At 41.0% G+C, this 23963-nt stretch overlaps 1 protein-coding gene across 1 annotated transcript; it reads left to right on the top strand.

Moving 5' to 3' along the window:
• The first annotated feature begins 2376 nt into the window (after positions 1–2376).
• Positions 2377–23178, top strand: MEX3C (mex-3 RNA binding family member C). The gene is made up of 2 exons (XM_028523682.2): positions 2377–3434; positions 20153–23178. Exons 1-2 carry the CDS (start codon positions 2714–2716, stop codon positions 21373–21375), a joined length of 1944 nt encoding a protein of 647 aa, XP_028379483.1. The 5' UTR covers positions 2377–2713; the 3' UTR covers positions 21376–23178.
• Positions 23179–23963: the final 785 nt, after the last annotated feature.

The raw sequence follows: 23963 nt of genomic DNA on the forward strand, positions 1-23963 counted from the left end.
AATGAAGCAGGAAGCAATTTTTACATTATGAACAACTAAATCAAACCATTTAGCATTTTTAAAAACCTTAGCTGAATAAATCTTATCTACATGATTCTATTCTTTACATCTCCCCCTCTAAAAAAAAATGTATGGTGAACTATCACTACACTACAGCTTTTGCTTTGAGTCCTTACAAAGAGAGCATAAGACCAAGGAGGGAACATCAATTGGCAAGTCTCATGAAAAGAGATGAAGAAAGGACCATCTGAGATTTCATTTGTAATTCTACTACCCATTTCCTCCCGATGACCAACATATTCTAGAAGTGGCCACTGCACCTTTTATTTCTCTTTCTCCCTGATCTGCTTTGCTAGGTCTACCAGTCAAATAATGGTTATTGTTTAAACTGAAATATCAGACAGCAAGAGTATTTGTATATTCAATAAGTAAATGTCTAATTATATAAGCTAGTCTCTGGTACATTAAAAAAAGATTCAGTACCTTTATAAGACACCATGAAATATTATGTTCTTGAAGCAGAAATACTGTAGTAAAATTAGTAAAAACAAAAAAAAATATGCCTAACTGGGAAGGGGGTGGGGAGAACACTTTTCAGTAGAATTAATAGCAAGATTCCTTTTTAAACCCATAACTCAAACTCTGTGTTCTCAACCCTGATTGAGTTTTCAGAACCTGTGTAGCTTTTTAAAGACATGTACAGGTCCTCCCTCCACATCTACTAAATCCAGAGAATGCAGAGTTTCCTTCTCCAGGCTCTGCATTTATCTTTTTTACCGGCCCTTCTTCATCCTGATGTACAGTCAGGGTTGAAAAATCACCGTTCCAGAGCCTATTGCTACAAATGAGTTGTTAGAGAAGCAACATACAGAATTTCATGAGGACCAGGACACTTAACAACAGGAAAGATTTTAGTGTTACCTAAATTTCTCTAGGCCTCTAATTGGAGGAGTAGCATAAGTTGTAGGGTTGGGAACACGGTCATGAAGGCGCACGCGCGCGCGCGCGCGCACACACACACACACACACACACACACACACACAAGGCATAGTTAAGTCTTCTCTTGGGTATCCTAGACAATTCAGAAAATTGGTGCTCGTCCCAAGTTCACTCTTAAGAAACAACTTTGAAGCAGCAAGACACAATAAATCCAAGGTAGAAAAAGTCCCAAATTACAACTCAAAAACCAAGAGGCTTGGAACTGCTAGAAGTTCTTCAGTGCTTGATACTATGCCTAGGGTGAACCGAACTGGGGTGAGATGTGTTGTGAGCGCATATAAGCGTCAAGTACAGTTTTCAAAGACTTAGCTTGAAAAAAACTATACGATGTCACTAATAATTTTATATTGATTGAACGTTAAAATATTTTGAATTATTGCACTATTTATTAAAAGTTTCTTTTTTCAATGAGGCCACTGGAAACCTTAACATTACACTATTTGCTCGTATTGTATGTAGAGTTAACACTGACCTGGGGAGACTACTTCCCTGGGCAGTACCATGGGAAGGATATCTAGAAGGAGGAAACGATTTAATTTTTTTGAATAGCCCCTAAGAACTAAACTTAAGCATTTAAGGCTTCTGATGTACCAGCCGGCTTCACATTGGAAGCCCAGCCAGCTGGACGTGGGGGCGGGGCCCTGCCCCAAGGGAGGAGCGATCACCGGTTGTGCGGGGAAGGCCCAGGAGCCACGCGGCTCAGGAAACCACCCCCGCGATTCGATAGGACACCCCACTGGCCCTCCCTTCGACTCTCCTTAGGCCCTTAAAATGAAAAAAGGAAATCTCTTCCTTAAACTAGGAAAACAACGCCCTCCGGCCAAGTCTACGCTCCACTCCAAGGCGGCTCCCTCAGTACGCTAAAAAAAAAAAAAAAAAAAAAAAAAAAAAAAAAAAACCCGACTCAGGTGGGCCAGAGGCTGTTGGAGAGAGGAACGAAAGGAAGAAGCCTTGGTCTCCGCTTCTACTGTACACGCCTGCGCAAAAATCCCCTACTTAGTCTCTAGTTTCAGCCTTAGCTACTGCGCTCCTTCGTCCCGCCTCCTTTCCCCGCCCCCACCTGGGGGCGTCACAAAGAGTGACGTGTAAATCAAACAATCACAGTCCCTCTCGTGAGCCAGTAAAGAAAGGGGAGGGAGGAGAGGGGGGAGGGGAGAGGACTTAAGGAGAAGCCTAAGGGGCGAGCTCTTCCCAGTCACCCAATCAGAGAGCTCCGGGGCGGAGCGGGGCGGGGCCCGAGAAGAGGGTTGGGGGGGTGGGGGCTAGGGAAAGGACTTAGAAGGCTGCGGGGAAGAGAGGGCGGACTCCCGGAGATTAAAAGCGCCCAATCAGACGCGCGGACTTCATTCTGAGAGCGGCGTGGGGCGTCGCCGCCGCCGCCGCGCGCGCCGGGGGCTGGTTAAGGCCATGAAACAAAAGAAACCCTGAGAGGGGAGCCGCTGCCACCTCCAGCAGCCCGCCCCGCTGCGGTCCCCACCCACCCACCCTAGTTACCTACCTCTACCTCCTACCCCAGCCCCTCCACCCCGCCCTCTCCGGTCTCCCGGCGGACCTGGCGCTCCCCAGCCCGGGTCGCCAGCCCTGCCACCTCCCCGGAGGAAAGGTGTTTGCGCGCTGAACAGGGCCCGGGCCCTGTCCGCCATGGGGCTCGCCGCCCGCCTCGCCTGACCCGGCCGCCGCCGCCGCCGCCGCCATTGACAGCGCGCCGCCGCGATGCCGAGCGGCAGCTCCGCGGCCCTGGCCCTGGCGGCGGCCCCGGCCCCCCTGCCGCAGCCGCCCCCGCCGCCGCCGCTGCCGCCGCCCGCGGGCGGCCCGGAACTCGAGGGGGACGGGCTTCTGCTAAGGGAGCACCTGGCCGCGCTAGGCCTCGACGACCCCAGCCCGGCGGAGCCCGGCGCTCCAGCGCTGAGGGCCGCGGCGGCGAAGGGCCAGGCCCGGCGGGCGGCGGGGCTGTCTCCGGAGGAGCGGACTCCGCCCGGCCGCCCCGGGGCCCCTGAGACGGCCGAGCTGGAGATAGAGGAGGACGAGGAGGGGGAGGAAGCGGAGCTGGACGGAGACCTTCTGGAGGAGGAGGAGCTGGAGGAGGCAGAGGAGGAGGATCGACCGTCGCTGCTCTTGCTGTCGCCGCCCGCGGCCGCCACCTCCCAAACTCAGCCGATCCCGGGCGGGTCCCTGGGGTCCGTTCTCCTGCCCGCCGCCGGCTTCGAGGCTCGGGAGGCGGCCGCGGCGGCGGGGGTGCTCTACGGAGGGGACGATGCCCAGGGCATGATGGCGGCGATGCTGTCCCACGCCTACGGCCCCGGCGGCTGCGGGGCGGCGGCGGCCGGCCTGAACGGGGAGCAGACGGCCCTGCTGCGGAGGAAGAGCGTCAACACCACCGAGTGCGTCCCGGTGCCCAGCTCCGAGCATGTCGCTGAGATTGTCGGTCGCCAGGGTGAGTGCGGGAAGAGGGCTTTATCTCTGGGCATGGCCCCGGGCGTGGGTGGAGAGGCAAAAGAGGAGAGCTGGGAACAAAAAGGCGAACCTGGAGAGTTCCCCAAGTCCGCTGCGAAGGGGTCGGGGAGGAACCGAGGGTCGACGAGAGGAGATGGGTCACCTTTCGAAAGCCCTCGGTGTTCCGCTCGTTTTGCATGATAAAAGGTGTTAAGTTTCTCCAGCCACCCAACCCAGCCGTGTTCACTTTACTGGGGCTGTATTCGTGGAACACCAGACTGGCGTGGCACCAAAAACCTCAGTGAGGTGGTAGAAGGTCGGGTCGATTGTGCATTCGGTGTTGTGCACGCAAAGAGCCGAGATTGCAAGTTTACCCCCACAGTGTCTGTAAAAGCGCTCAGTTTCTTTTACAATAGCTTGTTCAGATGAAGAAATTGACAGAAATGGAGGTCTGTGGAAGAAAGAGTTCATTCGAGAGGATAGGGGATGTTCTAGTGGTGGGTTTCACCACCACCACCCCCGCCCCTCCGCTATTCAGAAACTTAGCTTTTGAAGTGCAGCCTAACTCTCGATTGATCTTACTGTATTTCTTTGATGCATTTTAACTCTCGAAAAGACGCGTTAGCTACCTTTTAGTACACTTTAGTATACACGATGAAGAAAAATTGACCAGCAAGGTAATTGAGTTAAGGAACTTTATGCATTTATACCGTTTTTGTAAATTCTTTTCCACACTTGCCAGCACACCAGTACTGCAGACAGACTCCTCCCACATTGTTCAGACAAAGGACCTATGTCTCAGATTCCAGTAGATTTGTGAAGGTGGGGGAAGGGGATGCCCAGAGTACCTCTGTATCCGACATTTTTAGGGAAGGTCCGGTGCTCTAGTTCAGCTTTTCCCCCTTTATTAAATACTACTTGCAGCTGCCGTATTTCAGTATAGGTCGGACTGGTCGATGCATGTTTCTCTGCTGTTAGGTTGAGAGCAGTGTTGGGGTCAAATAAAGAGAAATGATGGCGCTGCTGCTTAAATGATCTCATCTTTCCCAAGTGGTCTAAAGTACACATAAATAAGAGGTCTGTTGACTTCGTGGTTTCAGATCTCAGAGCTGGCTTATTTCTTACCTCCTGGATTTTAACAAGAAAAACCTATCTGAAATCTAGATAGAGGAGATAGCTTATTTCAGACCTCCTGATTGGTACTTAAAGGCATTATAGTTTGGTAAATAACTTTCGCATGCTTTGTTTGAATTTTTGCAATACTTAAGATACTAATCCAGGAGAGAACCATTTCACCTTAAATACAGTAAAATTATAACATCTCAATTTATGGATCCAGAATGAGTTGCCCACTCAGTTAAAAATATCGAGGAATTGCTATGTATCAAGCTTGAATTTTGCCAGGCATTGAGTTTATAGCAGATGAGGATGTAAGATTGGTTCAGAGTTGCTGCTTTTGAAAGCTAGAAGTCTAATAAACAGTGAAATGGCAGTAAACTAATGTGCAGTTAGTGCCACTAACTGTAATGGGGGACAAACAAAAGTCATGCATCCGAGAACATCAACCCTGGGAGGCCTTAGAGCACAGACAGGACTTTGTCAAATGGAGGTGGAAGGAAGCCTGAGGAACAATGAGGAAAGGTGTGGAGGAATAGTTTCTAGGTATGATTGGAAAGTTGCCTTGATTTGAAGGTGGGGGGGTTGTTTTTGATACTTAAGATCTGTAAAGGAGAGTGGAGAAAAGGCGCTAGGAATGTGTATGGTAAGGCAGGAAAAAAAAATCCTTATCACCATAATAGGATGCCACTTCCTTAGCACAAACTACAACGGTGTGCTTATGGCTACAGTTTAGGGTAACAAAGGAGAATATTTACATGCCAGTTTGACTAAGGAACAAGGGAATGACATCTTTTGTATATTTAGTTTAATACAAATTTTTCCTTTACTAGACCCTTTAGGGCACTATAAAATGGTGTTTAATTGCACAAACTATTATCTTTATACAAATCCATTACTTGAAAGTAAACTAAATTCATTCTGAGTTTTTATTTAGTACTATCTATTAATCTAGTACTGCAGGTAAAGTCTTCAGTTTTTCTTTTTATTGGTTATTAATTAATAAGGAAATGTGAATCTGTGTCTTAGGACATGGAGACAAATTGCTGACTGTTCCTTTTGTGCTTACTATTTTCCCAGAATTCACAGTACTGTTAAAAGTGTATCATTATCTTACCTTATCTTAAGAGCAGAAAGTCTTGCCCTTTGCTGTTCTGAACCATTTAACTAGTGGATCATTGACCCCTCTGCCACCCCCATTCCTCAGCAGCACCATAATAAAGCCTATAAAGTACTTTCCCACTCCTGCAGGAGAACTGAGCAACTTCTAATATTTGCATCCTTTTATAGTGTGGTAATTTCTCTTTCCCACAAGTGAATAAACAGGGCAGATCATTTAATTTGTTTGCCTTAGATGAACTAAATTTTCATTCTTAGGAATTATCTATTCCTGCCATTTTATTCGTTACCTGAAGTCATGTTTTCTGTTTGACATCTCTTAATTGGTTTTGGAAATAATTATGTCACAGATGGAGACATTTATGACTTCAGCTCTAAAGCAAAGAGTAGGACAAATGGAATTCTGAGTCATATAGACTAGCAACACATTTAGGTGGCCTCTGGTTCCAGTGTCTTTCAAGAAAACAAACCACTGCATTTGCTAGTGATGCAAGTTGTCGGTGTTGACCTCATATTTATACTCCCCACCTATGTAGTGTATGGTTATTGACACATGTTAAATTGGTCCAGTTTTCTAAACTTTACATTTCATTTTTAAACCAACAATACTGTAAAAAAAAGCCAGAAACTAAAGAGGCTTATTGATAATCAAAGAAGTTTTAGAATATAGGCATCAAAAATAAACCTAACAGATTTAAGACTTTTAAAAATATATAGTATTTGCAAGACACATTCACAGTGGTTAATAGATTTAAGGGACTTGGTTCCAATTTGCAGTCAGTGATATCCCGCCAGTTAGACAAAAAAGTGAATTAAAGTAAAACAGTACCACAAGGCATGTCTAGAAAGTATCCAGTCATGTAATCTGAAAAATGGAGACATTTATTGAAGAAGATGCAAGAAACATTGTACATAGGACAATGACACCTCAGTCCCCTTCAAAGTATGCACCTTGAGACCTCACACAGTTCTCCCAGTCATCATCAGCTGCCCTGTAGTAGTTTCTTGAATCTCATCAAACGTCAGAAATTTCTTCCCTTTCTAAGGTGATTCTAGTTTTGGGAAAAGCCGGAAGTCCCAGGGCGCCAAGTCTGGGCTGTAGGGGGGCTGAGTCACCTGGGTGATTTTTGGTGTTTCACCAAAAAAACTGCATGAGATTGATACATGAGCAGGCACGTTGTCCTGATGAAGCTGCCAATCATCGGCCACTCATAGCTGCGGCCTCCTGAATCATCTGAATAGTTTCCACAGAGGAATGTTCAAGCTTAACACAAACTTCGGTGCAGATTCGCTGTTCTACTGGCTTGGTCATTTTGAATGTGATGGCCACACAGTACTCATGCTTACTCAACGGTGTCTACCACCCCCACTGACCAGTACAGTGAAGTCATCATTGTTCACACATGTGCATTCCAGTCCACTCTCCTTGGCTGCCAGGTTACATCGATGTCACAAAAAGTGTTATTGTTAACAATGGCTGGACTTTTTCCTGACAGGCCTCATATACCCATTTTTAACCACATTATAAATAAATATCGGCATCATGAATATAGTTGTTTTAAGACTTATAACCCAAGGTTTACTATCACTGTTTAAGAAAATAGTGTCTTCAACTACTTTCATTAGTGACTTTGTTATATGTGTGTTTTCTGGCTTAATAGTCTAGAAGAGTCATCTCCAGCTTTCTTTCCTTGTACACCTTGTCAAAAGAATTTAAATTTGTACTCCCATTGTCTGATATTTATGTATGACTATTACGTATGCTGATACATTATACATTATAAAACAACAGTTTTGAAGAATGAGTTTCCATTGTTAAATGGAAATTGGAGTTCTTTTTTTTTTTCTGCACTCTATTGGATTTCCTTGCACCCTACTTTGGTTGTCACTGAGACCCTTTTGGAAATGATTTTCTTTATTAAGCTATTGTCTCCAGTTTCACAGGGTAGAACCAAGTTCTAACACAACTGAAATAAAGTATGTGCACGTTTGTCCAGGAGAAAATAAAAAGGTTAGTCTTGATATACACATACTCCCTATTCAAGAAAAAATACACGTTTCATGAGGAGAACGTTTCAAAATAACGCTAAAGTCCCCTGGCCATGGCTGGGCTGTGGGTGAGTTCCAGTCAGGCATGTGCAGGAGGCAGCCAGTTGATGTTTCTTTCCCTCTCTTTTCCCCTTTCTTCCCCTCTTTCTGGAGTCAATAAAAGAAAAACAATAATTTTAAAAAAAGAATAATGCGAAAGCACAGTGTCTCTTTTGTGGAGGTGGAGGAGGGGGGATTGTTGGCCTTCTCCGTGTGCCAGGTATGTTAGATGCTTTGCTGGTGCCATTTAACCCTGCTGGGCCATTATCCCCCATTTTACAGATGTGGAAATGGAAGTTCTGAGAGGTAACCTGCTCTTTGACTGGTATGTTTGACCTTAGAGATAAAGGTCGCACTCTAGATTGTTGCCTCAGTACCGAAGCATCCTGCTCCAGAAGGTCAATAATGGGTTGGGGCGATATCTGACGTAATCATGAGCAGGGAGACCATGTTTTTAGTATGCATGACTTAAAATATCACTATCCAAGTTAACGTGATAATATTTTGATACCTCTACTACTCAAAAGTCAGAGTTATTATTCTAATATTCAAGGTCTATGTCTAAGTAAAAATGCACTGTCATTTTTAGTTCAGAAAGTTAATTTGTGTGTACATACTAGCTTTAGAAAATTAAATATTGCAACTTTCCTAGGCTTTAAATTTTAAATTTAGTTGATAATTGTATTAGCTCTGGGACCATTTGGAAAGGTTCAGTTATAATTGTTTTGCAAACTGGTGGGGTGTCTACTGCCTTCTCTTCCTGCTTTACTCTGCTAATGAACTATTTTGATTCGCTAGGGAGGAAATGGAAAATAAAGTGGTAAATCAAGACTGTATTTCTTACCTCCAGCTACCAACAACCTAAAAATGATCCAGGGAGTCAAGTGTTTGAGACATCTTATGGTTAGAGATTTTTATTTAGAAAAATTTTCAAAGTTTATGGGTTGGAATTTTAGGTAGCTCTTTTTTATATCTTAAGTTTTCAAAGAAAGGTAGCATTAGTTATAAGCACGGTACTTAATATTTTGTGGGTTTGGTTTTTAATCAATTTGATATTTCTACAAATTAAAGAATATAAAAACTTAAACTGAATATGAAAATGTTTTAGAATGTATGTTTTAATGTAAAAATTCATATTGTATAAACTACTCCAAATTGCCCTTAACAATCTGCTCATCTGTGGAATTTTGGAGGGAGCCAGAAATTAAAATTCCTAAATTCTGATTACTCTGTGCCAGTAACTCACTTCATGATCTGGGAAGTCACTTAAAACTTAAACTCCACAGGATTGAGATTCCTCTCCTTTAGCTGGGTATAATCAAGAGATTCTGAATGATGCACAAATCTGTTGATACATACAAGTGATAAGCACATACTACTTTTGTTAAGTTAAATCTGAAATTAATTTGAGCCTCTATGTTTAATCCTGTTCAGTTTCACCTATTTTATTCTTCTCAGGAGATAGAACTAGAACCATCTGGTGTCTGAATGCTTGTTACAGAGGTTGCACACCTGTCCAGATAGGCTGAAAGTACGCTGTGATAACAGAACCCCAACATCTCAGTGTTAAAACAACAAAGGTTTGTTTCTTAAAAAAAAAAAAAAAAGATTTTATTTATTTTTAGAGAGGAGAGGAGAGGGAGAGAAACATCCATCAGTTGCCTCTCCCTTGCCCCAGGCTGGGGACCTGGCTCGCAACCCAGGTCCTGTGCCTTGACCTGGAAGTGAGCCAGTCACATTTCCGGTTTTCGAACCGACACCCAACCCACTAAGCCACACCTGTCAGGGCAACAAAGGTTTATTTCTTATTCACAAGGGCTCTGCTCATTTTAATCATTCAGGGACACAGGCCAGTGGAGCAACCACCATTTCAAGTGTTGGCTGGTCTTCCCCTGTGCCAGAGGGGTAAGAGACAGTAACAGAGCACGTGCTAGTCGTTAAATGTTAGCCCTGTCAGTAACAATTACCAAATCTGTTCATATTTCATTAATCAGAGCGAGTCATCTGGCCACACCTAACTTCAAGTGGTCAAGAAACTGCATTACAACCCTGGCCCTGGCCCACAAGAGAGAGCCAGAATATTAGTGAACAGCTATGATAACTATCACAGTATTTTTTAATCTTTTTTAAAAATTTATTTATTTTTAGAGGGAGGGGAAGGGAGAGAGAAAGAGGGAGAGAAACATAACGTCTGGTTGCCTCTCACGTGCCCCGCAAAGGGGACCTGGCCCACAACCCATGCAGTGCCCTGACTAGGAATCGAACTGGCGACCCTTAGCTTTGTGGGCCCACACTCAATCCACTGAGCTATACCAGCCAGGGCCACAGTATTATTTTTTAATCTATGAGAATGTTACAGGATATTTTGACATGTAATTTATGCCATGTAGAATTTGTAATTTAAAATTAAACTCAAAATGGCCCTGGCCAGGTACTTCAGTTGGTTAAAGAGTCATCCTAATACACTAAGGTGTTGCAGGTTCCGTCTCTGGTCAGGGCACACACAAGAATCAACCAATGATGCTTAAATGGGTGGAGCAACAAATGTCTGTCTGTCTGTCTCTCTCTCTCTCCACTCTCCATCAATAAATAAAATTATTTGAAAAAATAAACTCAATAGAAAAAACATAATGTTCATTAGATACTAAATAGGAAAGCTTAAAAACTTTGCAGTTTAAAAACTCCTTTAGGAAACTCTAGATAGATTATGGATAATCAACTTGAGAACTCTATTGATGTTCAGGTATCCTAAAGTGATGTTTTTAATAAACTGCATCTTAATGCTTTCCAAATGGTTTATATGGCTTAATTTGTGGGTTTACTTTTAACTTTTTCCCATGTTACCATTAGGTACCATATAGACATTTGTAAAGATTAAATATTAATATTTAAGCCTTTATAATAACTTTCTAATGCTGTACTACCAAACACAACTGTCAAATTGATTTATGCACAGACCGATGCTGTTTGAATAGAATTCAAGTTCAAGTCTTTATTTCATGACTCATTTTGAGAATTTTAAGTTACACGCCATAACTATAGCACCTCTTTCATACTAGTGTTTGGGACTTAAGAACGGTTCACTTGAGCATGGTTTGGTTGCCTTTGTCCAGTAAGCAAAAGCTACCATTTATTGTGTGCAGGGAAGCCTGATTTGACCATGTGCAAAGTTATATCATGAAATAATAAGACTGGGCCTTAAAATGATAGAATTCTCTAATGCAAACTGCTGCTGTAGTTGAAGATAAGCAGAAAGTGGTTAGTATGGTTAGTTAGAGGAGAGTGTGGAGGGAATTGTGCAAACAATTAGAGAATGTCCCCAAAAGATTACCAGTATAAATGTTTGTACTTTGGACTGACCTTATCTCTGTCCCGCTTTCTGGACCACTCTTCCTTCCCCTTTAGCTTGTTTCTGCCTCTCCACCTATACCTTGTAGTATACTGCAGGAAAGGATACTGAATTTGCGGTTAGAAAACTGGGAGACCTGGTTTCACCATTTGTTGCTTATAACCTTGAAGGAATCACTTAACCTCGCTGAGTCTGTTCTTCCTCTTGGGGGGACGGGGGGGACCTGTTCCGTCTGCTTGCTTTCCCCGGTCCCTCCTTTGCCCCGCATGTGTGTTTGAGAAGAAGTCGTTATCACTATAGAATTGAAAGTATATGAGGCATAAGGTAAGGTTTATAATTTGTTTTTCTGCTAGATTTGCACTTGGAGCAGATAACTAGTTGAAACCAAAAATTGTCCGTCAATAAGTTTTTCCCTGGCATACCACTAACTAAATTATCTACATTATATTAAAGTTTACAGTGTCTTCAAATGTATTTAATTTTAAAATCAGCTTTTGAAATGTAGGTGGTAAAGAGCTAAGCTACTCTGGAAGAGAATTACTTAACAAATGAACCTGATTTATTATATGGTACTCAAACAGGTGTTTCTGGGGTTTCTACTAGCACCCTCTAAAGGGCATAACCCTAATTTTAAAACCCCCAGGTAGGAAAATTGTTCTGCCTTTCATCCCTCTTCTGGTTGTTGCACCTTTAGTGAATGAAAGGCAAAATATGAACCCTTTTAAAAATTATTCAATGCTCTTGTTAAACTAAAAAGGTAAAATAAAGAGGGGATTTTAGATTTAGCCTAACCTCCATTTTTAAAAATATCTTGTACATGTGGGGAATTCTGTACTCACAATCAGCTACGCAAATAATGCAGGTTGAGAGAGTGGTGTATTTAGGAGTCGTTAGTTAATAACTTAGGCAATTCTGAGTTTCAGTTTTCTCTCATCTATAAAATGAGATTAAACTAGATCATCTCATGTAGTTCTTATTTTTGTCCACAAAGAGTTCCTAAAATCATGCAGAAGTGTCAGGTTTCAAATTACCAGTTAATTGACTTCAACATATCTCCTCCCAGCTTTGTGAGGTTTAGAATATCTTAACATGCATTTCACAATGTAAGTAAGTTTTATCTCTAGGAGCTGTATTCTTTAAATGTTTTTACCTTCCTATAGAAAATTGATTCATTTTACTTTTTTAATAACAAGTGTTTAAGTGTGTCAGGCAGTGTATCATCTTATGTGATCTACCATTTCCACAGTACATGAGAAAACAGATCTATGGAGATAATAAGTAACTTGCTCAGAGTATCAGACTAATAGAATTAGAGACTTCAACACTCCTATCTTCAATAAGTGGTAGAGCAAGCAGACATAAAGTCAGCAAGGATATAGGAGAGTTTAACAACATCACCCACCAACAGTATAAAAAAATGATGACCAGTATCTGTACTTGAACATGTGTAGACACCAAATCCTTTTGGTGTTTCAAGCTGATACAAGTCAGTGAAATCAGAACTGGATCTTGGTCATTTTTGCATCCTTAATGTCAAAGTACCTAAAGCAAAATAGATGCTTTCTGTTTGTTTCATTGAACTGAATTGTTGGATTAGAAATTTACCATTTTATTATTTAATTTCCATATTGTGGTAATTGGGGTTTTCCTCTCTTGCTTTATCTCTAACCCTTTGCCTAAGGAGCCAGTCAACCTCAAGTTGTTTGGTACTTTTGTTTTAAGGGCAGTAGGTGCTAATTGATTTGAGGTATTAGATAAATACCAGTAATAACCAAAACTAAAATCACCTAAATGAAGCTGTTTAAGTGCTTTAATAGTGATACCTAAAGTGAGACAGTGTTCTTAACAACAACAAAAAAAAATCAGAAAATTTTGACTAGAAGAGATACAGGATGTACACTTGAACCCTAGAAAGGAAAGCTATTATTTTTATATTGTGATTTAGGAATATACTACATTGCTAATCTAAATAATTTATTTAAATGTTGGATTAATAATACTGAAATTGGGTCCCTTGTAAAGTTAAAGGAGCTTCTGGATAGTCTGTCTATACTATTCTAGGATGTAGAGGACCTTATTTTATATAAAATCATTAAGTAATATGACCCCACCTTCATTGATCCTAATATATCATGAAAAATGAAATAATGTGTTTCTTTACTGCTTTTAGAGAAAAATAGTATGCCTAATGAGATGAGTATGGAATTCAGGCAGCTTGGGTTTGAGATCTGACTTTCCAACTGGAAGATCTTGAGCAATTCAGTTAAGCTCTTCTCTGCTCTCCCTAAAGCACACTATTATAATTAAATGAGACTATAAGTAAGAGAGTTTGGAAAACTGAAATGTAAGGCTACAAATTTTTATTAGTTATAAGTTAAGCACATTGTCTCAGTCTACTGATGAAATACCTGAAGTGATGGGGTTGGGTCGGTAGTCTAAAAAGCTACGCTTCACTAGGCATCTACTTGAAGAACAGGCATTGTAGAATAATAAGCATTTTTAATACATTATTTTATTCATTCCTTGCAACAGCCAAGTGAGAGAGTGTCTTCGATCATAATTCCTTACCCATGAAAGAGACAGAGATTCAGTGACCTCTTAAAGTTCACGAAGCTGGGTAGTGATGGTCTGTCCAAAATCTCGTGTTGCCAGCCACTACTCAACGTACCCTTTCCTAAGGAAAGAAAGAGTAGATACATGTATGTGGAAAAGGGTGGTATCTTAAAGAAGAGGTGATTGGGTCAAAAAATAAAGCGTTGGAAAGGGCCTTGAGGTTGAATGCCCTAATGTATTGAAACCATGAGTAACTGGTGATAGATTTGAACCCAGTCCTGCAGATAATCAATCAGTTTTGTGCTCCTTACTTTGTTTCCTTTAAAATGGACCTTGGGAGAGTCAACGGTGGTAGAGTGGTAATAAGAGTTATACCTATGTTTGTATCACTCTGGAGCTCGCACCTACAGTCTCATGTTTTCCGAATGGCTGTGTTTGTTACTTAGAAGATGTGAGGGGGTGGGGGTGCTGGGAGGGTGTTCCGGGGTTATGTAGGGAGATACCTGAGCAGAGATAGGAGAGCAACAAGGCATGTGTGGGAGACGATGCAATCTGGGAGAAGGCAGGTTATGGCCACTAAATGGGGAGAAGGGAGGTGGGAGTTAATATTAGGCCAAGGAGTTTCACTCCCCTTCCTCATTTCTCTTAAAGTGTGTGTGTGCATACATGTGTGTACCCTGATTTCCTAATAGGATTCTTTCCCCTTCAAAACAAAACTGCTTGTGGGGGGGGATTTTTGAAGAAAGGCATACCCAAAGGCTGACTCAACGTGAAAATACATAATGTGGTTTTGGTGTTTGTAAGAGTTTTTAGCTTTCTTCAGTCGCTTATGTACTGGGTGTGGCAAAAGTGGGTTTATAGTTCTGAGTACATAAAACAATTTACTCCTGTATTTTTTATTAATTATCGTATTTTCTATACAAACAACTATAAATCGACTTTGCCTCATCATGTAATAATATGTAGCTAATTTATGAAATGAGTGAAAAATACAATGAATTGAACTTCTGGAAAACAGTTTTGTGTTTTGTTTGTCAAAAGTCAGCAACACTTCATAAAATATTTGGGGCTTCTTTCTTTAAAAAAGTAAATAAATCTGTGTACCTACAAGATAGAGTTGTAACCCTTGTCTGACCTTGAAGATGTTCACTTTGGGGTGCCTTCTCCCCTCCAGCCACTTGAAGTTCCCACAAGAGTGGGCCAGGTGTAGCATCCTGACTGCCATCTTGTACTCTTGAGTCCCTGCTTTGGCACTTGAACCCCCTCCGCTTCTTCCCACCTTTCTCTAAGCCTAAATTCAAACACTTTTATAGCCCTCTTTCATTTACTGTAAGCAATAAGGCATTCTCCTTTTCTGTGCTCCCACTCTATGTCTGTTTTCTTTAAAGCAGTTACATCACTATTGCTTACATGACTGTTTCCTCTCCTGATTATGAGCTTACATAATTCAAACCACTTTGAATTAGCACCTCCACCTATCTAGGGAATTTAATATATGAATAAGTAAATTTAAGCATCAGGCTGCCTCTTGCACACCCTTAACTGGGGACCCAGCCCACAACCCAGGCATATGCTGGGACTGATCCATTTTCTCACAATTGGTGGATGTTTTTGGACTGGAGGAGGAGTGGTTTACTTAGGAACACTTAGGCAAAGCCCTTAGAACAAATGGAGGCCAGTTTGCCACCAAATTTTTACTCGGCTCTCGCCATAAACTCTTTGTCAACACAGTGACTTATGTCTTTCTTCTTTACCTATATTTTGGGTTTTGGCTCAATCCCATCACTCTATTCTGATGTCTGTGATCCCCATACTTTTTCTGGCCCCCTATGTGTAGCCACTGCCCTGGGTAAGGGTTTAAATTTTTCATGGGCCAGATAGATACTTTCTTTGGTTCAAAAGCCAGGGACTTGGGAGAAAGGGAAAATAACTGGAGGAAAGGAAAATGGTAATGTAGCAGGCAGAATAAATTCCCTTCTCCCAAAGATGCTGACACCCTAGTCCTCCGGAAACGGAATGTGTATGTGGAGTATGGACCATGAGATGGAGAGGACGTTCGAGATCATCTGGGTGGGCCCTGTGTAATTACATGAGTCTTTAAAAGCAGAAACCCTTTCCCAACTGAGTCAGAGACGTGAGAAGGGGGGAGATTGGGCATGAGAACCTCTGTTGCTGTCTCCGAAGACCTGGGGGAGGGGGCGCACAAGTCAAGGAATGCGGGTGGCCTCTAGAAGCTGGAAATGGCCTTCAGCTGACAGCAAGGAAGTAGGGAGCTCAGTCCTGGAACTATAAACTAAATTCTGCCAATAACCTTAAGGAGCAGGGAAATAGGTCCCCCGAAGCTTCCAGCAAAACAGGAACACAGTTGTGCCAGCATCTTGATTTTTAGCCTTGTTGAGCCCCATGTCACACTTGAAACCTACAGAATCGTAAAATAAAAAATTTGGTATGTTGAAGCCATGTGGTAACTTATTTGGCAGCACTAGGAAACTAAAGCAGGTAATAAGCAAAATTAAAGAACAGAAAAAGATTTCTGGATTGAAGGCTCCATTTTCCATCTGGCTCTCAGCACATCTCTCTGACTGCTGAGACCAGCTGAAGAAGACCTTAAAGGACTCGTGGTTAGGTTAGGCCCACCAAGGTAATCTGGATAATCTTCCTATTTTTAGGTGAATTGATTTGGGCCATAATTACATCTACATTGCAGACTGCAATTCTATATCTGGTTCTTGTGTTATATGTACATCATTCCACATGTTGAAAGGATTCAAAAAGGGGCCTTCAAGATGATCCAGCGCAGAGTTTTACACTTTTCTGATTGTGACCCCACCCCCCAAGCAAAAGAACATTTTACATTGAAGCCCATCATACACATATTTTACTGAAATATTTGTAACACATTGAGTTTTTGTTTTGGGGGTTTTGTTTGTTTCTTGTTTTTTTTTTTAATGGTTTCAACCGATTAAGGTGACACTGCAAACCCACCACAGTTTGAGAAACACTAAAGATGCAGATAGCACCCTTCCAGTTCTTCCTTGCAGCTCCTCTCCCAGCAACAAAGGACCTCTCCCCTTAATTGCCGAGGCAGCTGGTGGGAGAAGCCCTCTTGCCACTGCAGAGGCGAAGCAGGGCCTTTGCCGTGCCGGGAGTGAGAGGACCAGAATTCCAGCTGGAGCTGGAAGGTTTCAAGGTGAAACACAGCCCCAGCCAGAGTGTTTCCTAATTAGATTAGGAGTTCAAAAAACTCCTAATCTGAGTTTAGGCTACCATGTTAAAACTGTCCTATAAAATTTAGGAGAGAGAAGACATACTTCTGTTTTTGTTGGCAGTAGCTTAAAAGGAGTTGAGTTTGCTATCTTCCTGTTACCACTGTCCCCTGATGTGCAGAGCCTAAGCACATGACCCTTTTTGGGGTAGTGTGTAAGGCCTATCCTACTCCCCCATCCCAAAAGTACTTACATGCTCATAACGCTCATTTTCTGTCTGCCTAAATGAGCCATATGTTAAATGCCTATTTGTTAGACCCATCCATAGTCCAGATAGTGTTCTGTGTGCCTTTGGGCATATTTCCTTAGTTAATATTATGCCTACTGGGTATTAAACAGAAAGTATTTTACTAAGATGCAACTGACAGTTGATTATAGTCTCAGAAGTATTTATTTAGAAAAGTTTTAAAATTCAACTTCCTAATGATGAAGATCATTAGGAAGGGTGCAAAAGGCCAATCCTTAAGCTAATGATTTCTTCCTCTGTCCTTAATAGAAATTGCCTGGTGTTTTTTTTGTGTGGTGCACTCTGTCAGGAATATGATTCTAGCAGACTGCCTTCTTGCCTTATTTGTAGCCCAGAGTATCCCAATAACAACAGTAACTCCCTTGAATGTCTGATGTGAGCACTTATCAGCTACACGTTCATACCACCCCTTTCAGAATTTCTTAGATGTCTTTCCATCAGTCACATACTGGCCAATGGAACGTGGTCTCCCTTTTTGGCCCCAAGTATCACCTACCGTGCTAAGATAAGTTTTTATTGTTCTAGTCTTCCAATTGATTTTATATCATGGAGCAGATGCAGATACGGTATTTTCCTATACTCAAAAGTAGCACTATCAATTTAATCTTCTGGTAGTTCATTATAGATATAAATGTATAGCAGCACTCTTAATTGAAAAAACCTGTTTTACAGTAGCATCTATTTGACGCATGGTAGTAATTTCTTCATAGCCCCCAAACCACCCCTCCCCTTGGCTCTTGTAACCCCTTCCAGGTACTGCACTAAGTGCTTCCCTTGCAGTTTTACTTTCAGTGATTCCCCCCCCCCCCCATAGTCTTTTCAAATGAATATAGTCTTCAGGGTAGAATAAACCTGACTCTTAAAGGGGTTCTCATGATAGGTTCCTAGGATCCAGCAGTGAGAAAGCAGCCATTTATAAGTTCTAGTACAGTTTGTTGGAAAGAGGAACAAGGTCTTCATTTGTGGTTGAGATCTGAAAGTTCCATGGTAGGTGAAATATGCTGTAATTGAAGTCAGAATAATAAACTCCTTTTGAAAAGGTTGGATTAGCAGTATGGGGCCAGAACATGCAAGTCTGGGAAAGCCCAGCAAAAGAATGCTTAGCTACAAAGCAGTATGTATAAGAAAGGCCCAATATTGTTATATAGAAAAACAGTGATCTTTGTTTCAACAAATGTTGGTGTGGCTACCCCATGACAGGTACTTCACAGTCAAACCACTCCTACAGGAGAGGAAGCCCCTTAGAGGGTGAGGCGTCTAAACTAAAATCTTAAGGGCTAACAGGAGCTAAAGAGTCAGAACTGCAAGGTAAAGAGGCAGGGACAGAGGGGCATTTTAGTCATGGAAGCAAGGGCCCATGGGTACAAATTTAATAAGGGGGTGCACCCTGCAGAATTTAAGAAGTAAGAATGGAGAGAAAAGATAAAGCCAGAGAGAGGGAGCCATGTAAAGAGGGCCTTTTGTGTGCCTTATTTACCTTAAGGTAAAAGGGAGCCATTAAAACACTATGCAGAGAAGTGGTCATGTGATCTGTGCTTATTTAAAGAAAGCATCCTTGGATTAAAGCGAATGTAGAGAATGGATTGAAGTGAGACGAGACTGGAGGCAAGGAGACCTATTGCGGAATGACTGTTGTAAGTTATGCAGGTTAGAAATGGTGTCTGTAAAGACTTCACTTTAGTACATTATCAGTGTATTGGGGCAGGGGGGTGGCGGGACAAAGAAAGAAGAAGGGAAAGTTAAGACCTGCCCAGGTTGTGATGAGTATCTTCAACAGCATGCAACTTCTTTATCTGGAGGAACTAGGAATAGCATGATACATTCATGAGAATAAATCTATTCTAGTAAGCTTCATGTTAAGGTCTTTGAAAACTGTATACTGTGGTGGTATATTTTACATTTTAGGTTACAGTTTGAAGCCTTCTGATTTTACCCAGTTGGCACTGGTATGAGTGGTTATTCCAGAAAATTACTAGACAATCACGTGTAGTTATACATAGTGTCTTAGATGTTTTATTTCAACTTAAATATACTTTGTATATTTAAGAGTTGTAAGAGTTGTCCTTCGAGAAGACCACATCCAATGCCCATATTCCATACAATCTCCAGTGTTTCTTTTGAATTTAGCCAGAATTTTACAGTGAGTGCAAAATAATTCTATGTTACTTTTTTAATCCTAGGCTTTCACAGTTGTCTCACCCATACATAGTTCAACGACACCTTTTTTTTCTTTAAGGTACTCCTCTGTATTGAAACTTTCAAAAATAATTAACTTAATTCTCATACAGATATAATGGTTTTATTCATATTTCACTTATTTATTCGTTTAGTTCTCACACGAATACAGTTATCATAAACAAATGAGGAGAAACACAACTGATTCTTAGTAAGCTTAAAATTCAGCTGATATAAGCAAAAGTGAGATGACCTACTAGACGTGAGCACTTTGCCATTGTCGTCAATTGACTTTTACAAGGAAAGAGTAATGTTAAAATGATAAGACAGTTAAGTGGAAATCAGTTAAAGAACATTGGTCATATGGTGTAGTTGTGTGAAATTTGAGGTTCTTGGACTAACAAAAAGATAGTAGATTTCAAGTCAATAGGTTTAACCTTGACTTTGCCACTTACTGTCTGTATAAAGTTAGACAAGTGATACAATTTTTCTGCACTTCATTTTCCTTCACAGTAAAAGAAGTATAATAGTCTAGTGCTTGAGGTTATTGTGTAGATTAAATGAGAAAATCAATGTTAAATGTCTGGCATGTACATTGATGGTTTTTCTTTGCCACCAATACCCGCAGAGTAGTCAACTCCTTCAGTTTTGAAGGTCAGACCCCTCATGGTATTAGCTTGCCTGTATAGATAGAGCACTCTAGCTGCCCGGAAGCAGAGTTTAGCTTGAAAGGAGCACTTTGTGATTTGTTTATCAATATTGTTGAAGTAGATGTTGATTCTTATGACATATTTTCTTTCTAACAGGCTGTAAAATTAAAGCACTGAGAGCCAAGACAAACACGTATATCAAGACACCTGTTCGTGGTGAAGAGCCCATTTTTGTCGTCACTGGGCGGAAAGAAGATGTTGCCATGGCCAAAAGAGAAATCCTCTCAGCTGCAGAGCACTTCTCCATGATCCGTGCATCTCGAAACAAGAATGGCCCTGCCCTGGGAGGGTTGTCAAGTCCTAATCTGCCCGGCCAAACCACTGTTCAAGTGAGGGTCCCGTATCGTGTGGTAGGGCTAGTCGTTGGACCCAAAGGAGCAACTATTAAAAGAATTCAGCAGCAGACCCACACATACATAGTAACTCCGAGCAGAGATAAGGAGCCTGTCTTCGAAGTGACAGGGATGCCTGAAAATGTTGACCGAGCACGAGAAGAAATAGAAATGCATATTGCCATGCGTACAGGAAACTACATTGAGCTCAATGAAGAGAATGATTTCCATTACAACGGTACCGATGTAAGCTTTGAAAGTGGCACTCTTAGCTCTGCGTGGCTCTCCTCCAATCCAGTTCCTCCTAGCCGTGCAAGAATGATATCCAATTATCGAAATGATAGTTCCAGTTCTCTGGGAAGTGGTTCCACAGATTCCTACTTCGGAAGCAATAGGCTGGCTGACTTTAGTCCAACAAGCCCATTTAGCACAGGAAACTTTTGGTTTGGAGATACACTACCATCTGTAGGCTCCGAAGATCTTGCAGTTGATTCTCCTGCCTTTGACTCTTTACCAACATCTGCGCAAACTATCTGGACTCCATTTGAACCAGTTAACCCACTCTCTGGCTTTGGGAGTGATCCTTCTGGTAACATGAAGACTCAGCGTAGAGGAAGTCAGCCATCTACTCCTCGTCTGTCTCCTACATTTCCTGAGAGCATTGAACACCCACTTGCTCGGAGGGTTAGGAGCGACCCACCTAGTACAGGCAACCATGTTGGCCTTCCGATATACATCCCTGCTTTTTCTAATGGTACCAATAGTTACTCCTCTTCCAATGGTGGTTCCACCTCTAGCTCACCTCCAGAATCAAGGCGAAAGCATGACTGTGTGATTTGTTTTGAGAATGAAGTTATTGCTGCCCTAGTTCCATGTGGCCACAACCTCTTCTGCATGGAATGTGCCAACAAGATCTGTGAAAAGAGAACGCCATCATGTCCAGTTTGCCAGACAGCTGTTACTCAGGCAATCCAGATTCACTCTTAACTATATATATATACATAAATACTATATCTCTATATGGACTCGTAAAGGCATGGGTATAATGGTACCCCCAGTAAACTTCCTAATGAATTCTTATGACTGTTATCAGGCTTTATTGGGATTAGGCTAAAGTTGTTAGTAAACTTATAAAAGGCTGCTATGGTAACACTAAACCTAAGTGGTCTCTTGTCTATTAGTTTGGTTTGAATTATTAATATTATCCTGTAGACCCAGAGACATAGCTTGTATAAGAATTGCTAAAGCCGAAGTTCAACTCTATGGAGTGAAGATAAACATAGGTTGTGTGAGCCTGTGAGAAAAGTGTATACGTCTAAGATTTCAAAACAATGGGTCCCAAAGCCTAACCACATTAAGAGTTTATGGAGGGTACTTGGCATTACAGATGATTCAGACACTTCCAGGGCTGCCTTCTTTTACACTGCCAGTTTTGACAAAACAGGTTTGTTTGTTTTTATTTTACAACAACTTACGCCTAATTCTGCAGGATTACAAGTAACTTTTTAATGCATTGTGAATTACTGGTAATAATAGGGCTGATGGCAGTTTACTCAATCACTGGTTATAATTTGGGACAAAAAACTGCTACATTGACCTTCATCTCGCCCAGCTGGTATGATCAGTGGATCAGGAATGCAATTGTATTGATGGTGAATTCCAACCCATTGCCTCCCTCAATGAATGTGGAAATGGCCACCTGGATTTTCGCATTTCAGGAAGGGCTTTGGGGTTCACTTGTATTGGCTAATAATTGAGGATGTGAACATTCCATTCATTAGTCTAATCAAGCTATTGATTAATTTTTAGACTCTAGATCAAAATGTGAAACATTTTATGTTCAATCCATATTTGTCTTGCACATGATAAATATATTTTTATTTTTTAGTAATTTAGGGAAGGGGTAGGGAGAGAGGGATAATAATGCCCTTGGCATAATTCACAAAAGCAGCTGTGATGACCTCCAATCAGTTTACTTCATTTCAAAACTTATTTCCAATCATAAGGAAAGATTTAAGATACACTTTTACATTTCACCTGTGGATGTCTATGACGTCATCCTGACTATGTTCCCAAATCTATGCTGGCATCGACAGGACAAAACATTATACTGGTGGGTTTTTCTACTAATTATTTTTTTGAAGCGTTATTTTCCCAACACAAAAGAGCTTTTTTTTCTCAGTATAACAAAAATTGAAATCCTATGTGTATTGAATAGTAAATAGACAAATTTTATTTTTTATTTCCACTTGAAGAGTTACATTTCGTATAAAAGTTTACAAATAACGGTTTTTATTTTGATTTTTTCAGTATACAAAAATTGCCTTGATGGCATATTATGATGTAATGCTAATTGCTTGTAGGATAGTTAAATGTCAGTATTGAAACCTAACCTTTAGCTGCCGTCTTGTAGATACGAACGAATGTTCACCAAGCATGTATTTTGTATTTTGTTGCATTGTACACTGCAACTAATAAGCCAAGGAATTGACATATATATTAGGTGCGTGTACTGTTTCTAAAACCACAAACTAAGAATGATAAATTATCAATATAGTTTAGTATTTGCTAATTTTACTACACTCTTTTGTTATGTATATGTAGGGAAGTCATAGGGATTATAAATTCAATTTGAGTAAAGTTTAAAACCATATATTTTATGATAAAGGGCCTTTAACTTAAGATGGCCAAAGCACTGATATTATATATTTGCTGTAAAGAGAATTATAAGAGTTTTATTTTTCTGATATTAAAAGTTACTTAATAAAGACTTGTTTCCATTAACTTAAATGTTTTCTCATTGGTGTTTTTCATGTGATCATTAGTTTAGACTGGAAGATACCTATATCCAAAATTGAGTATTTCCTTTTATTTTCTTTTACAAAGTTCTTCCTCCAGCTACCCGTGTTCCTTGTGAGTATTTTTTAGTGTGGTGTTACTGTTGAATGTGCCACTTATGTGTCCCTATCCAAATTTAGCCTTTTCTTTAAATGGTGTTACATTATAGTAAAATTAGAGATTTATCTAGTTTTAGATTTTTTTAGTTGCACGTTGTGTAGTTGGCCACAAATAATTACTATTAAGTTAATTATAAATAAAATAGAAAATGACTTTGTATAGGCTATGTTAACTAAAACCCTGAATTCAGTTTAGACTCTAGTCTCTATCCTTTGTTGAAAATTTGTGTTTTGTTTTTAATCATCAAATATATGAAACTTTTTTCCCGCTAATATGTAGGTACACGTACAGGATGGGCCAGGGTTGGTTTATATAGTAGTTAATGTGGAAAGGTACAGGGGTGAGCAAAAGTAGGTTTACAGTCGTTCGTGTGGAAGAAAAGACACGCAGGTCATGATGATCGCAATAGCCGTGTTAACTGCTTCGGGTACTCCCAAGTGTAAACTACTTTTGCTCGTCCTCTGTATAATACAAGAATAACAGCTTCACACACTCACAACTGTAAACCTACTTTTGCCATTCCTGGATTTAATTTGCTAAGTACCTTCTGAAAGGTTTTGTTGTTGACAAAAATACTACTCCATCGGTGAAATTGATTTGATGACGCTGGTTGGAGT

This window comes from Phyllostomus discolor, chromosome 9, assembly GCF_004126475.2.
Source record: "Phyllostomus discolor isolate MPI-MPIP mPhyDis1 chromosome 9, mPhyDis1.pri.v3, whole genome shotgun sequence".
Taxonomy (NCBI): Eukaryota; Metazoa; Chordata; class Mammalia; order Chiroptera; family Phyllostomidae; genus Phyllostomus; species Phyllostomus discolor.